The 13,111-nt window shown below is 40.9% G+C and overlaps 1 protein-coding gene across 9 annotated transcripts in view; it reads left to right on the top strand.

Moving 5' to 3' along the window:
* Window positions 1-12,854, top strand: part of OSBPL3 (oxysterol binding protein like 3) — a 179,534-nt gene extending 166,680 nt beyond the window's left edge. For 8 of the 9 annotated variants that reach the window (XM_059171380.1, XM_059171386.1, XM_059171381.1 and 5 more), the window contains 3 exons: window positions 2,720-2,846; window positions 4,039-4,161; window positions 7,574-11,471. In XM_059171380.1, the coding sequence (XP_059027363.1) occupies window positions 2,720-2,846; window positions 4,039-4,161; window positions 7,574-7,670 (347 nt within the window). In that variant the 3' untranslated portion in view covers window positions 7,671-11,471. Of the gene's footprint in view, window positions 1-2,719; window positions 2,847-4,038; window positions 4,162-7,573; window positions 11,472-11,754 lie in introns of those variants that run through there. The other variant, XR_009352880.1, reaches the window with a different exon arrangement.
* Window positions 12,855-13,111: the final 257 nt, after the last annotated feature.

The raw sequence follows: 13,111 nt of genomic DNA, 5'->3' as shown, positions 1-13,111 counted from the left end.
CTCCCATTATGGCAGTGATGTGTCCCCTCATGGGTGTAAAATATTTATCATGATTCCATATCATATCCCCATGTGACAGGTCACTAAGCAGGAGAGTAGCCAGAATAAAAGAGCTATCTTCTCTTGTAGCCTTTCAGTTTTCAGGAAACCTTTACTGGGATTCCCCAGCAAAGGAGTCACTAAGTTTTGTCAGCCTCAAGTGGGTCCAAATCCATCCAGTCAAGGGCAACTGGGAAGGCAGAAAAGATTCAGATGGGCTTAGATTCACCCCCTAGGCAGAACACAGTGCCACACGAACAGATCAGTTTCCCATTAGCAAGTAAGAAAGGGAAATAACTGTAGGGTAAGCAACCAACAGCGTCATTTTCCCTGGATGGCAGCCATATATAGCATCCACTGTCACAGAGGTAGCCATGAAGCTGGCACGAATTGGCACTAGCGGCCACCTTCCTAACTTTAGAAGTTCAGAGAGGCACTCACTGTCCTTTGCTTAAAGTATGTTTTGGAGATGAGAACAACCTTCCTCTCTGGGATGTTAAAGCAACGGCTGGGCTGAGCACGTGGTGGGTGTGGGCTGTACGCTTGCTGTGGTTGCTCACTGACTTTGTGTTTGTGCCTTGACCATGAGCATCTCTGGCCCATCTTCAAGAAGAACCACTGTCTTGACTCTGGTGGTTGGGCTGGATTTGTGAAGGAACAGTAGGAAGCTTTACTACTATTTTCATGACTAGGATGCACAGGACATTAGACTTAAAATTAGACAGAAAGGACTCCCAAGGCTTGAAAAACTGGGTTTGCAGAACAGTGCTTGGAAAGCTTTTGTATTTGTATGTGAGAGCAACTCCTGCTAAGACTAGAAGTGGACTTTATTAGCCTACATTTGATTTACCCAGTATATAAACTTGGTATTTTTAGCTTGATTTTTAGCTGGGATTTAAGTTAGGGCAATACACTTGGATATACACTTGCTATAATGAATACCACAGATCAGGTGGTTTAAACAACAGAAATGTGTTTTCTTGCAGTTCTAGAATCTGGGAAATCAGAGATCAAGGTGCTAGCAAATTTGGGTTGTGGTGAGAGCTTCTTCTTGGCTTGCAGATGGCCGCCTGATCAGGGCTATACCCTTTGGACCTTATTTAACCTTAATTACGTTCTTAGGCTCCTTCTCCAAATATAGCCATACGAAGGGGTAGGGCTTCAACATAAGAATTTTGAAAGGATACAAACGTTCAGCCCATGACACTGCCCCTGGGCCCCCCCAAACCTCACCTTTCTTACATGTCAAATATTCCATCTTAACAGCCCCCCAAATCTCAACTCATTCCAGCATCAACTCTAAAAGTCTAATTCTTTTTTTTTTTTTTTTTTTTTTTTTTTTTTTTTTTTTTAAGATTTTATTTATTTATTTGAGAGAGAGAGACAGTGAGAGAGAGCATGAGCGAGGAGAGGTCAGAGGGAGAAGCAGACTCCCCATGGAGCTGGGAGCCTGATGTGGGATTTGATCCTGCGATTTCGGGATCATGACCTGAGCCGAAGGCAGTCGTCCAACCAACTGAGCCACCCAGGCATCCCTAAAAGTCTAATTCTTAACTAGATATTATCTAAATCAGGTACAGGTGAGACTTGAGGTCTAATTCTCCAGCCTCTCCAGCTCTGAACCCATGAAACAAAAATGTGCTTCCATATAATGACAGGACACCCATAGGATAGACATTCCCATTCCAAAAAGGAGAGAGAGGAAAGAAGAAAGGGGCGATGGCTACCGGGTAAGTCCCAAACCCAGTAAGAAAAATGCCATTAGATACTAAGACAGCAGATGATACTTTTTGGCTTGATGCCCCACCCTCTGGATGCATGGGGGCAGTGGCTCTGCTCCCAAGGCTCTGGGTGGTGGCAGCAAGGCAGGTCAGAACTTCTGCGGTAGCCCCGCCCTTTGAAAGGTGGAGGCTGCCTTCCCCCCTGGGCCTGTGTAGTCTGGACCTGTGGTGGGAAGGGCAGCCGAGAGGTTCTCTGAATCACCTTTGCGTGTTCTTCCCTTTGCTTGAATGATAACACACATTTGTGGCTGGAGAGAGCGAGGGTCCCATCCTATAGAATGCCAGCCAGCCAGCAGCCTTACTTCCTTTGGTCCCATATTCTCTGTGCCCTTCACCTCAGGCAGCATTTCTGCTGGTGTAATCCCATGTTTATTCCTGGCTTTTGCTGAACTAGATTTAAATTTAAATGTGTAAGATTTAGAGGGAAAGAGTTGGTAGAAAGAAGGGCAGGCATGTAAGAAAAGAATAACCTTGACCGCTTGCTAGGGCTTCAACACTATTCTAGGAACTAGCCAGAGTTCCAGGAGGATTTGACATCTCTTAAATGAAAAATGGATTCTCCAGAATCAGAGTCTTGTTAGTCAGGAAAAAACGGACCCAGAGTTCTTTTTAACATGTTTATTTTTATAAAATTATTTTTATAGCTTACACAGTGTAAAAACTTCATGGTGTTACATAAATTCCCTATATGACCACACAAAAGAGGTCTTATCCTTGTAGGTAGAAGAAAACTTCTAGAGAAAAAGATTTATAGAGGAACATTCACCACCAGTTTGTTAGCCAGGATTTAGAGCTGAGAGAGAAAAATTATAGCTGGTCTGGGATGAAAAAGAGGCAGGAATTAAGATGTAATGTAGATGAAAGGCAACTTAGAGATGAATGATTTCTTTTTCTTTTAGATCCCATGCCAAAAGGCTACGAGCAATATTATGGCTTCACACAGTTTGCCCTGGAATTAAATGAAATGGATCCATTGTCAAAGTCTTTATTACCACCTACGGACACTCGATTTAGGCCAGACCAAAGGTAAGCACTTTGTAAAAGATCTGTATCCCCAGAGATGTAAAACTCGTTGGGAAAAGTCTTACTGACAACTCCCACCCCACCAGAGGCGCCCAAGAGAGACAAATGTCATCAGGAGTCGAGGCCCAGGGGGCCTTGAAGCACTCAGGTCATGAAAGGAAGGGACCCAGGTCATTGCTCAGTAGCACCTTATTTCAATTGATTGAAATCTCCAAACATGTGTTAATTTTTAAGAGTTCTATTGCACACAACAAGACAGAACTTACTGTATATCTGGAAGAGTGAGAAGCACCCAGCTCCCTTACCCCTCAGATTTCACTTATTTTGGCACATAAAAATCTAACTTCTGATCCTGTGTTTGCTGGCAATATGCTGTGTAAACCTTCTTAGTCTCAGTTTCTTAATCTGTAAAATGGAAACTATTCTCTGTCCTTGGGCCTATTTAAGACTCAAGACCCAGAAAGGAAAAAAAAATTATATATTTGACTTTATTTTAGGAAAAAAATCCTTCTTCGTGGCAAAGTAAAAAAAAAAACAAACAGTGTGTATATATACACACACACACACACACACACATAAGTATATACGTACATATACACACATATGTATATATGTTTAATATTTTATATATTTTTATATATGTGTATATACATATATATACATACCAAGAATTAAATAGTTAAATGACAAACAGAAATGTGTATTTACAATTCATTTAATGAATTGGTTCCAGAAATCAAGATGAACTCATTAAAAAAAATGGACATCGGAAAATGAACCGTTCACAAAACAGGAAATGCAGCTCTCAAACATATGAATAGGTGCTCAGTGTCCCTGAAAGAAAGGCATATTTTTAAAAACATGTTGACCTATGAATTCATAACCTACCAGCTAGCAGAGATTCAACAGTCTGATGGGCTCCAAGGCTCCCACGGAAGGGCGTGGTGAGGAAGCTGGTGGGATGAGGGATGGGGATGAAAGCGACAGATTCCTTCTTAGAGATACAATTTTTTGAACCTTGTATGAATCACCAATTCCACAAAGAGTATCTTCCCTAACTACTGCAAAATACTGCTTTTAGGCTTGGAGAGGGATCTTACAGGTAGGGAATCTCCAGTTCTGGACCCATCATTCTAGTAGTCATGATGACGGTGTTATCCTGGAACCTGCGTGTTTCCCCCCCTTCCTGCCCCAGGTTCCTGGAGGAAGGGAACATAGAAGAAGCTGAAATACAAAAGCAGAGGATCGAACAGCTGCAGAGAGAAAGGCGGCGGGTCTTAGAAGAAAACTGCGTGGAGCACCAGCCGCGGTTTTTCAGGTGTGCACGCCCAGCACGGGGGCTCCTAGGGACTGGTGACCCTGGAGGCTTCTATAGGAGGAAAGAGGACAAGAGTGTCCCCTCCCCAAATGTGAGCGTTCTTGGTGTCTTTCTTGCTCCAGAGGCCTAAAACCTCTCCTCTGGAACACGGAACGTGCAAGTGGTCTAATGCTCGGTTTGCAGAAGTTCCAAAAACACTCCAGTTTGGATTTGGGACACTCACTCTTCCTTTGAAAGTAACTTGCCATGAAAGGACTTGTTAAAAGTAGACTCCAGGATTTAGAAGGGCATCAGAGAGCATCAGCTCTTCACCCCCTCTTTCTTATTACCTGAGAAGAAACAGGGGCCCGGGGAACATAGGGGCTCTACGGAAGGCCCCAGGGAGATGCCCCAGGCTGGGGTCTAGCCTTCCTGCCTACATGCCAGGGCTGTGTATGGCCATAGGGGCTTTTTTGTTTGTTCATTAAAAAAATAAACAAACCGGGCCCATGCAGCAGAGGCTTGCCCTGCCCATTCCACCCCAGTCTTATTTTCAGAGCAGCCTGGGTTTTACTGTTTAGTTTGTTGTTGTTGTTGTCATTATGTTTTAATGGACAATAGGAGTTAGCTACTAATCTTACAGCAGCAGTAGTAGCAATTAAGTAACTGTATATTCCAAAATAGCAAAATAGCAAAAGAGCAGCAAGTAACGTTTCATCCCCAAAATATAATGCTTTTTTACGTTTTTAGAGTCATTGTGGATTTTGTCAGGTGCCTTCTGATCATTTCCACCAACTCAGGTTACAAGCAAATGAAAATCATTCAACTGGCCAGAGTTTCATCCCAAAATATTCAGAACTTTGTTTATATATTTCATTTATCTTTATTATTTTGTTTATTGTCAATTAGCCAGCATATAGTACATCATTAGTTTTTGATGTAATGTTCAATGATTCATCAGTTGCATTTAAATATTTTAAAAACAAGACTCCTTTAACTATTTCTTTTAAAGACAACAGATAGATAAAGGGATAGATGAAAATAAACAAACAAACCTCTTTTTTTATTTTGATCTATTGACTTACTGACCAGTTGATAGATATTCACAAATACCCTTAAGTAGGCCAGTTCTCTTTTTTCTTTCATAAGTCACCCAGTGTCATTTTTAAACCAGGGAAATCTACATTTATAAAGATGTTCACTGCCCTGTTTTTTAGGATCATTAAAGCTTGCAAGTAACTAAGTTGTCTCAAGAACTAGGGAGGGAGAGGCATTGATTCCATCTATGTGAAAGCATCAGAAGTGACTTCATAAAGGCTGTGGAGCTCTGTGGAAAATGAATTAACATTTAAATGTAAAATACAAAACCTTACCTAGGCTGTGGTGGCCACCGTCTAGAATGGAACTTGAAAGGACGGAACACAGCTGCAGCCGCCTGGCCACGGCTCTTTCTCCTCTGGATAGTCTGGGAAAGTGTCAGAGTATCAGATGTGCCAAATAAGGGGCTGGAGAGGAGGCAAGAACACTGAGCCATAGTGGTCCTAGCACAGAGGTGACCGAGAGGCACGTGGCAACAAGGAAAGCGTCAGGAATTCCATGTGGAAACTACAGTTGGGACAACCTGGGATCCTCTGTGTCACAGTAAAGTGTCTGCTAGGCAGACTGGCCCAGTTTAGACACATCCCTTTATCAGAAGAGGGAAACCAGTGTGACAAAAATCTATGTCCCCAAGAGTGTAGGAAAACAGGCAGTCTCTCCCCTTTTGCTTCGTAAAACATGAAATATCAGACAAAGTTAGAAATACATGCAACCTTTGACATAGCAGTTCCATTTACAGGAATTTTCAATGTGACTGTACTCATGTGCATACAAAATTACATATTGTTGCAGGCCTACCTTCTTATTATTAACATATGTCTGGTTTAGCTAGAGATTTAAACAACCTCCTAAAAGCTCACCAGTAAGCTACCTGTTAAATTGTGGTCCATTTCTACAATGGAATATCATGCAACTGTTTAAAATCAGGATTCCTTATGGCCAGAGTCACCAGATGTTTCCTATAAAAGATAAATGGTAAATATTGTTAGCTTTGCAGGCTGTAAGGTCTTTTTTTTCCTCTTTAAGATTTTATTTCTTTATTTGACAGAGACAGAGAGAGGGAACACAAGCAGGGGGAGTGTGAGAGGGAGAAGCAAGCTTCCCGCTGAACAGGCATCCCAATGTGGGGCTCCATCCCAAGACCCTGGGGTCGTGACCCGAGCTGAAGGCAGACGCTTAATGACTGAGCCACCCAGGTGCCCCTTCAGGCTGTAGGGTCATAGTAGTATCTGCCCAAGCCCCCTGCACAGCATAAAAAGCAGCCATAGACAATAGTTAAGTGAATGGATGTGGATGTGGTGGTGTTCCAGTAAAAAGGGATTAAGATTAAAGGGGATCTAAGTATAAAAAAATCACAGAGATGAAAAACAGCACAAGCAAGATAGTCAATAATATTGTAATACTGTATGGTGGCAGATGTCCAGTGGTGACCACTGATAGAAGGACATGTATAGAATTGTTGACTCAATATGTTGTATACCTAAAACTAATAAAACATTGTGTATTAATTCTACTTCAATTTTAAAAAACCAATAATACAAAGATAGGCAGAAGGCAGGATGTGGCCCTTGGGCTATAGCTTGCTGACCTTATTGTGACAATGGAAAATGATCTCCAGTAGATATTGTTCTGTCAAAGTCTCAAGGGGTGGGACGCCATACAGGGCTGTCTTTGTGTAAAAAATGGGAGGCGTGGAGTGTGCACGGGTATGCATGCACGCTCAGACATGCGTGAAATCTCTCTGAAAGAATGAAGCATTGCCTCTGAAGAAAAAGGACTAGGAGTCTAGGAGATGGGAATAGAAAGAAGACTTTTAGCTATCCACCCCTTTGTACCTTAGGAATTTTTATCTATTTAATATATTGTCTAGTCAAATAATAGTGAACCAAGGCTGTGCTCTCCTCACTCTTATGTCTTCCAATTCCTTTTGTTTTTAATGTCAACTTAGAACTTGCTGTGAACAACCCAGCTGATTCCTAGCTTTTATATAGTCACACCCAACATGGTGGCCATCATCCCAGCCGTGTTTTATACACTGACAACTCTTCCCTTATCCATGTTTCTCTCAGAAGCACCATTTGTCATAGCCTGTAAGTTTGAGAAACGCAAGTCAGGAGTAACAAAATGGTTTCCAAGCTTCCTGGTCCCTCACGGTCCCCAAAGGAGACTGTCAGGGATATTGTGTGCCCATGAGAATGACAGCCAGGCCCCTGGGTGGTGGTGGTGGGGGGGGAGTATGGGGGAGATGCAGAGGGGGAGATGGGGAGAGGGAAAGAGAAAGAGAGAATATGACAATATTTTCTAGAGCTTTCAAGAAATTCTTTTACCTTCACAGGAAATCCAGTGATGACTCCTGGGTGAGCAATGGCACCTATTTGGAACTTAGAAAAGATCTCGGTTTTTCCAAACTGGACCATCCTGTCTTATGGTGAAAAAGGAAAGAAGAATGATACATCCTTATACTTATCCTGCATTTGCTTTCTGAAGCCACAAACCTGTGTCTATGTATTTAGAAGAAGAAATTATCTAGAATGATCACCTGTGCTTAGCTTAGCATTGTAAGTAGTAAAGTATGTCTTTTCTTCAATAGGTTTCTTTACAATTTCAAATGTTATCACAATTGTTTATATGAATGTAGAACACCTTGATAGTTCATTTTATATATAAACTATTTAATAAAAATGCAAGATTGAATGTTAATGTGTGGGTTAAAAAAGAAGCTTTAACACTAATTTTCCAAAGGTTAGGAAAATTCAAATTAAATTTATGCCTTATAAAATTGTGTTGGAGACAAAAATTTATCCAGGTGCATTAAGAAATATGAATACCCAAGGTTACTCACTCATGCATAAGCTACCCGAGTTTAATTTGGTAACTCGGATCTCTTTTTGGCTCCAGTGGCTCTGGAATGGCTGGTAGGAAACAATTCTGCTGGTGCTGGAGTCTGAAGAATATTTGCATTTGCATTTTGGTGGTTGGCAGGATGGTACAAGAGTAGTGGAATGTATGTTTTTAATATCGAACAGATACGGCGCCTTCCTGAAGAGGAGGAAGCATTTGAGCTCATCCCTCCCTAGAGGTGTATTGCCTTCTTTGCAAAATTGTACCCTGTTATGCAGAGAAATTGTCATCAATCTGAGACATTCCCATTAATTAAATGCTATAGTGGCATCCCAGAGACATGGTAGGAAATTTCTCCTTAGTGAGAACTGAACTCTTGACAAGTTAAACTATTTTCTGCTTCCCACCCCCACCCCTGGGTTCCTCACCCTTTACCATAGCTCTGTGGAGTATGGGATGTTCCAGTTTAGCCTAAAACATACAGTGCATTCCACACAACAGTTTGACTTTCTAAAAGTTTAGCAAAATATTGGATTATTTTAAATAATGCGTTTTTCTTAAATACTGTTTTGATATTTTCTACCTCTTAATAACACCATATTTTAGATCTTGTATAAAAAGTTTGACCATCTGCCTTATAGACAATGTAGAGAATTGATGTTCTTCTTTGTGTTGTGTTCTGATAAAGCTTTGTCTTACCTCTTTCCTACACTTTCCTCTTACTCATTTTACTCTTCTGTGAGTTTTGCAGCAGTCTTGAATAATACAGATTACAACTACTAAAAGGGGAAACTTTGTCTTTTTAAATATGTTACTTTGATGTACAATAATACAATTTGTGCAGTAGTTGAAGTGTGTTATCAAAGCAAAGCCAACTTCTGCCCAGATTACATTAAAACCAAAGCCTAATTTTTAAGCCTTTTAGTCTAATGTCCATAACAATCCTATGGAATATCAAGTATAATGGTGTAGTAAAAAGATTTCTCCAGAAAACGCTTACAGATAATTAAATAATTTCAGAGCGTGTAGAATTCTGTGAACGAAAAGTAGAATAAGTGATGGGAAAAAAAGAATGCATTATTTTTTCCAGTGTCACACCAAATAAACAAGTAGTTGGACAGCATTGCATTTTCAAAACGGAGTTATTTAAAGTGGGTCAGTAGCCTTTTGGACTCTGCAAGTGATTAGCATTTAAAAACAATAAATGGCTCATTAAATATTACATTCGTTCCTTCCATATCAGGAAATCAAGATGAATACAATGTGAATATCATTTCCATTTCTAAGCAGTTTAGATGACACAGTCCAATTCTTTGGCATATGTGCTTTGTTCTTTTCTTTTCAAGCATGTATCCGAATTCTCCTCACACACAGGAAGAAGCATTCTGTAGATTTAAGGAGACTCCAGGGAAAACCAAATCTAGTTTTCACATTATGAAGGAAAATGCAGACTTTGAGCAATACTGACTACTAAATAGGCCTCCTCCAGAAGCTCGCTCAAAAAAGACCAAAACAAAACAAAAACCCACCACAAGAAAAGCAAGACAGGCAGCCTGAATGGCTGTAGCTTTGTCATACAGTATCTGGAAATGTTTTAATTCTCCCGCTATTTCAATTGATCTTATGCTTTATTTTGGAATCACAAGCATAAATACCACCTTGGTAGTCATCTTATTTGAGATGCAAGTGGAGATAAATTAGAATAGGATATGGAACCATGTGCAAATTTAAAAAGCTACTGGTCAGGTGCCTCGTTAGCACAACAGGTAGCGCGTCAGTCTCATAAAAAGCTACTGGTCAGGAGTACCAGCCCTATAAAGGGCGTTCCTAAAATTTAAATAGCTTAGTGGTGCATCCTGTTATTATAGTCTTAAAACTACCTTGAAGGGGAAATGGTTTCTTTTCTCCTTCAGTCCCTTTTCTCCATAGCACCTCCCCATCTCATCTGTAGCTCAAGGGCTTTTGCTATTTTTAAGGCAAAGAAAAGAGAAACGTGTTGTTCTTTGGGAAGAATGAGGGTAGAATTCAGCTTTCTGGACTTTGAAAATCCCAATCCAATAATTGTGATCACCGTGCCATCTGAGATACCTGCTTTAACCTCCATATTCTTCCTGATTATTCTATCCCAAATTGATGGTGAATTACATATGTATTCTTGAAAATGGAATTCTGGGCAGTTGACTACCTTGTACTTCGGATGTGCCTGTGGCCACTATCGATTACCCCAAGCTGCAGGAGATCCTTCTGGAAGAGTCCAGCAGTGGCCTGACAGCAGATCAGTCCGGTGTGGCCTGACAGCAGATCCCTTCGGCGGCAGGCCCCAGAGCAGAGGCCGGTATTACCCTGAGTCAAATGTAATCATCGGAATCCCACTGAGGCTCTCCCAGCCCTTCACCCCCCAAGAAGTCAGTCTGGTTCCGGGACTAACTGAACAGCCGAGTTCACTTTAGGACAACAGTCCAGTTCTCCATCAAGTCGCTAGAGTGCCCCAACAGCCCACAGTCTTTGTGTGCTTCCCATGGGACTCTCTGGAAGAGAAAAATACACAAGCTAAAAAAAAAAAACAACAAAACAAAACAAAAAACCTCTTCATGTTTACTTCATTTGAGCTGCTGCTTTTCTTATATTCTCCTTTTAATTACTTCCAGTAAATCACGTGCTTGGGCTTCAAGGACTGTCCCTCATCCGTTATTTTCCAGATTTACGATGAGTGGTCTTGTTCTGCTATAAGCAGTCTCCACCCTGAAAGAAAAGAATTAAGTTTTTATTTGGCAATTGAACCTTGCTGTTGGCCTACTACATATTCAATGAGTTATATTATGCCCTCAAGCTATCATAGAATTTTCTCCGACCTTTTAGTTGTGAGTAGGAGCAATAAAGTTGTTGTTCTTATGATGTTAGGAGTAATAGTTCCAATGTATTAGCATAATTTATTTGAATGTCTTTAATTTTGATATTAACATGGGCATAAATCTATTTTTGCTACCAGATGATAGCTATTTTCATGCGTTAAACTTCCCTCTGCATTGTATAAATCTGTTACTTGCTGTTAGTCTTTATTTTTCTGTGTTGGAAATATTTATCACAGGAGTATCTGTAAATCATGACAAAATCCAAACCATTTTCTGAGACCTTTGTTGTGCGTTACATAATGATAAGTTGCAAATTTATTTTATTCATCATGATTTTATCTTCCTCGATTACCTTCAGAGGATACTATTTTTTTTAAAGAATATCTGTAAATCTTCTATCTAGCTGTGTATAAGATTATTTTCTGCTTACATCCCACCCTTCCACTCATATACCCGGTTCTCCCCAAAACGTTTGTGCTAATTTGTTTATCCCCCTCATATAGCTTAGTTGATGGTGAATAAATAACATGGAAAAAGGGCCATCTTTGTCTTTGTTTTTCCAGGTTAATGAGTATTGGTGGCTGCTGAAGGGGAGCAAGACTCTAAAGTAGGGTTATCTAGAAATACGCCTGGTTATCTAAAGTGATAGAGAGGGGCGCCGGGGTGACTCAGTCTTTGGGCACCTGCCTTCTGCTTGGGTCATGATTCCAGGGTCCTGGGATGGAGTCCCATATCCAGCTCTCTGCCCAGCAGAAGGACAGCTTCTCCCTCTCCCATTCGCCCTGCTTCCCTCTCTCACCATCTCTCTCTCTCTCTCTGTCAGATTAAAAGGTCCCCCAATAATGGGTCCGTGATTAAAGGAGCGAGACTGATACAAAACGAAGGTCAAGCAAAGCTTTATTCCGCACCAAGCATCAAGAATCAAACCGAACGTTCGGGGCTGCGCCTCTTACAGAGAGGGCGACCTCTCTCTGCTTTATAGACTAGCTTTTGAGGGCAAAGGCCATGTGGTTGGGCATGGCCATGCACAGGTGGCCAATGAAACTGTAACACACAGAGAAAGCTGCACAGTCATGCTAGGTCACACATAAGTGACCAATTGAATTACAGTTTACCCTAGTAGCTATTTGAACTAGCCTATCACCTTGGTCAGAATTGGCACCCAAAGGGGGAGCCCATACTCCTTGGTAACTAGGGAGACAGTATGCACTCCCCCACTGATTGGATGTCTCCAAGGATGGTCTGACCCACCCTTGTATTTGGGCTTTGTTACCTGGGACTGGTTTCCGGGACTTGTTTTTAAGTAAGTCCCCTGGGGGAAGGGGGGCAGGGACAGTTTAAATTTTACTGCATAAACAACAAAATGACTGTTTAATCCAAGATGGAATCGCTCTGGCTAAATAGGCCCTTACAAGATAAATAAATAATCTTTTAAAAAAATAATAATAACGTGATAAAGATATGAAGTAAGAATACCCTGGGACATAAACTGGAAAGCCATAAAATTGCCATAATACAAATGTAGGTCCCTCAGCCCTTAGGAGGAGGGACCTGAGGCAGCCAGAGCCCCCAAACAGCCCCCAAGGAACTCCCTGTGTTTACCCCAGGACATTATGGAAAGAGGGTGCTCTGTGTGCCTTAACATGAAAAAGGAAACTGCTGACTGCTCTTACCAATTTAATGGCCCTTATGAATGATTGACTCATCTCCTCCTCCCATATGCAAGTTGTGTCCTTTGCAATGCCTGGAACATTCTTAACCTTCACTAAACACCCATCTGGTTCATTGACATTATTTATCATGGTACACAGGATGCTGGGTCCCAGTATTAAGGTCATAAACTCACATCTCTGTATCTCTAAGAACACTTAAAGAGACAACCAAAAGCAATTTATGAAACTTGATTGGATCGCGGCTTAAAAGAAAAGAAAAATAATTTTCTTTTCCTTCACTGATTATTTTGAAAATAATCAGTGAAATTTGCATAGAAACATAATGAAATTCTTTCCAATTTTCAATATGTGTTGTTGATACTGCCTGTTGATCTGAATCAAATCTGCCGTCAGAGGAGGACCATTTTCCAACATTATTAAGAATAACGGGTTATGAACACTAAAGAAAATCTTAACAAGCAACCAACCTCAGAATACTTTAACATGGTAGCCATTGCTGAAATACGT

Source organism: Mustela lutreola, chromosome 4 (genome assembly GCF_030435805.1).
Source record: "Mustela lutreola isolate mMusLut2 chromosome 4, mMusLut2.pri, whole genome shotgun sequence".
Taxonomy (NCBI): domain Eukaryota; kingdom Metazoa; phylum Chordata; class Mammalia; order Carnivora; family Mustelidae; genus Mustela; species Mustela lutreola.
This window is presented reverse-complemented; position numbering and strand designations above follow the sequence as displayed.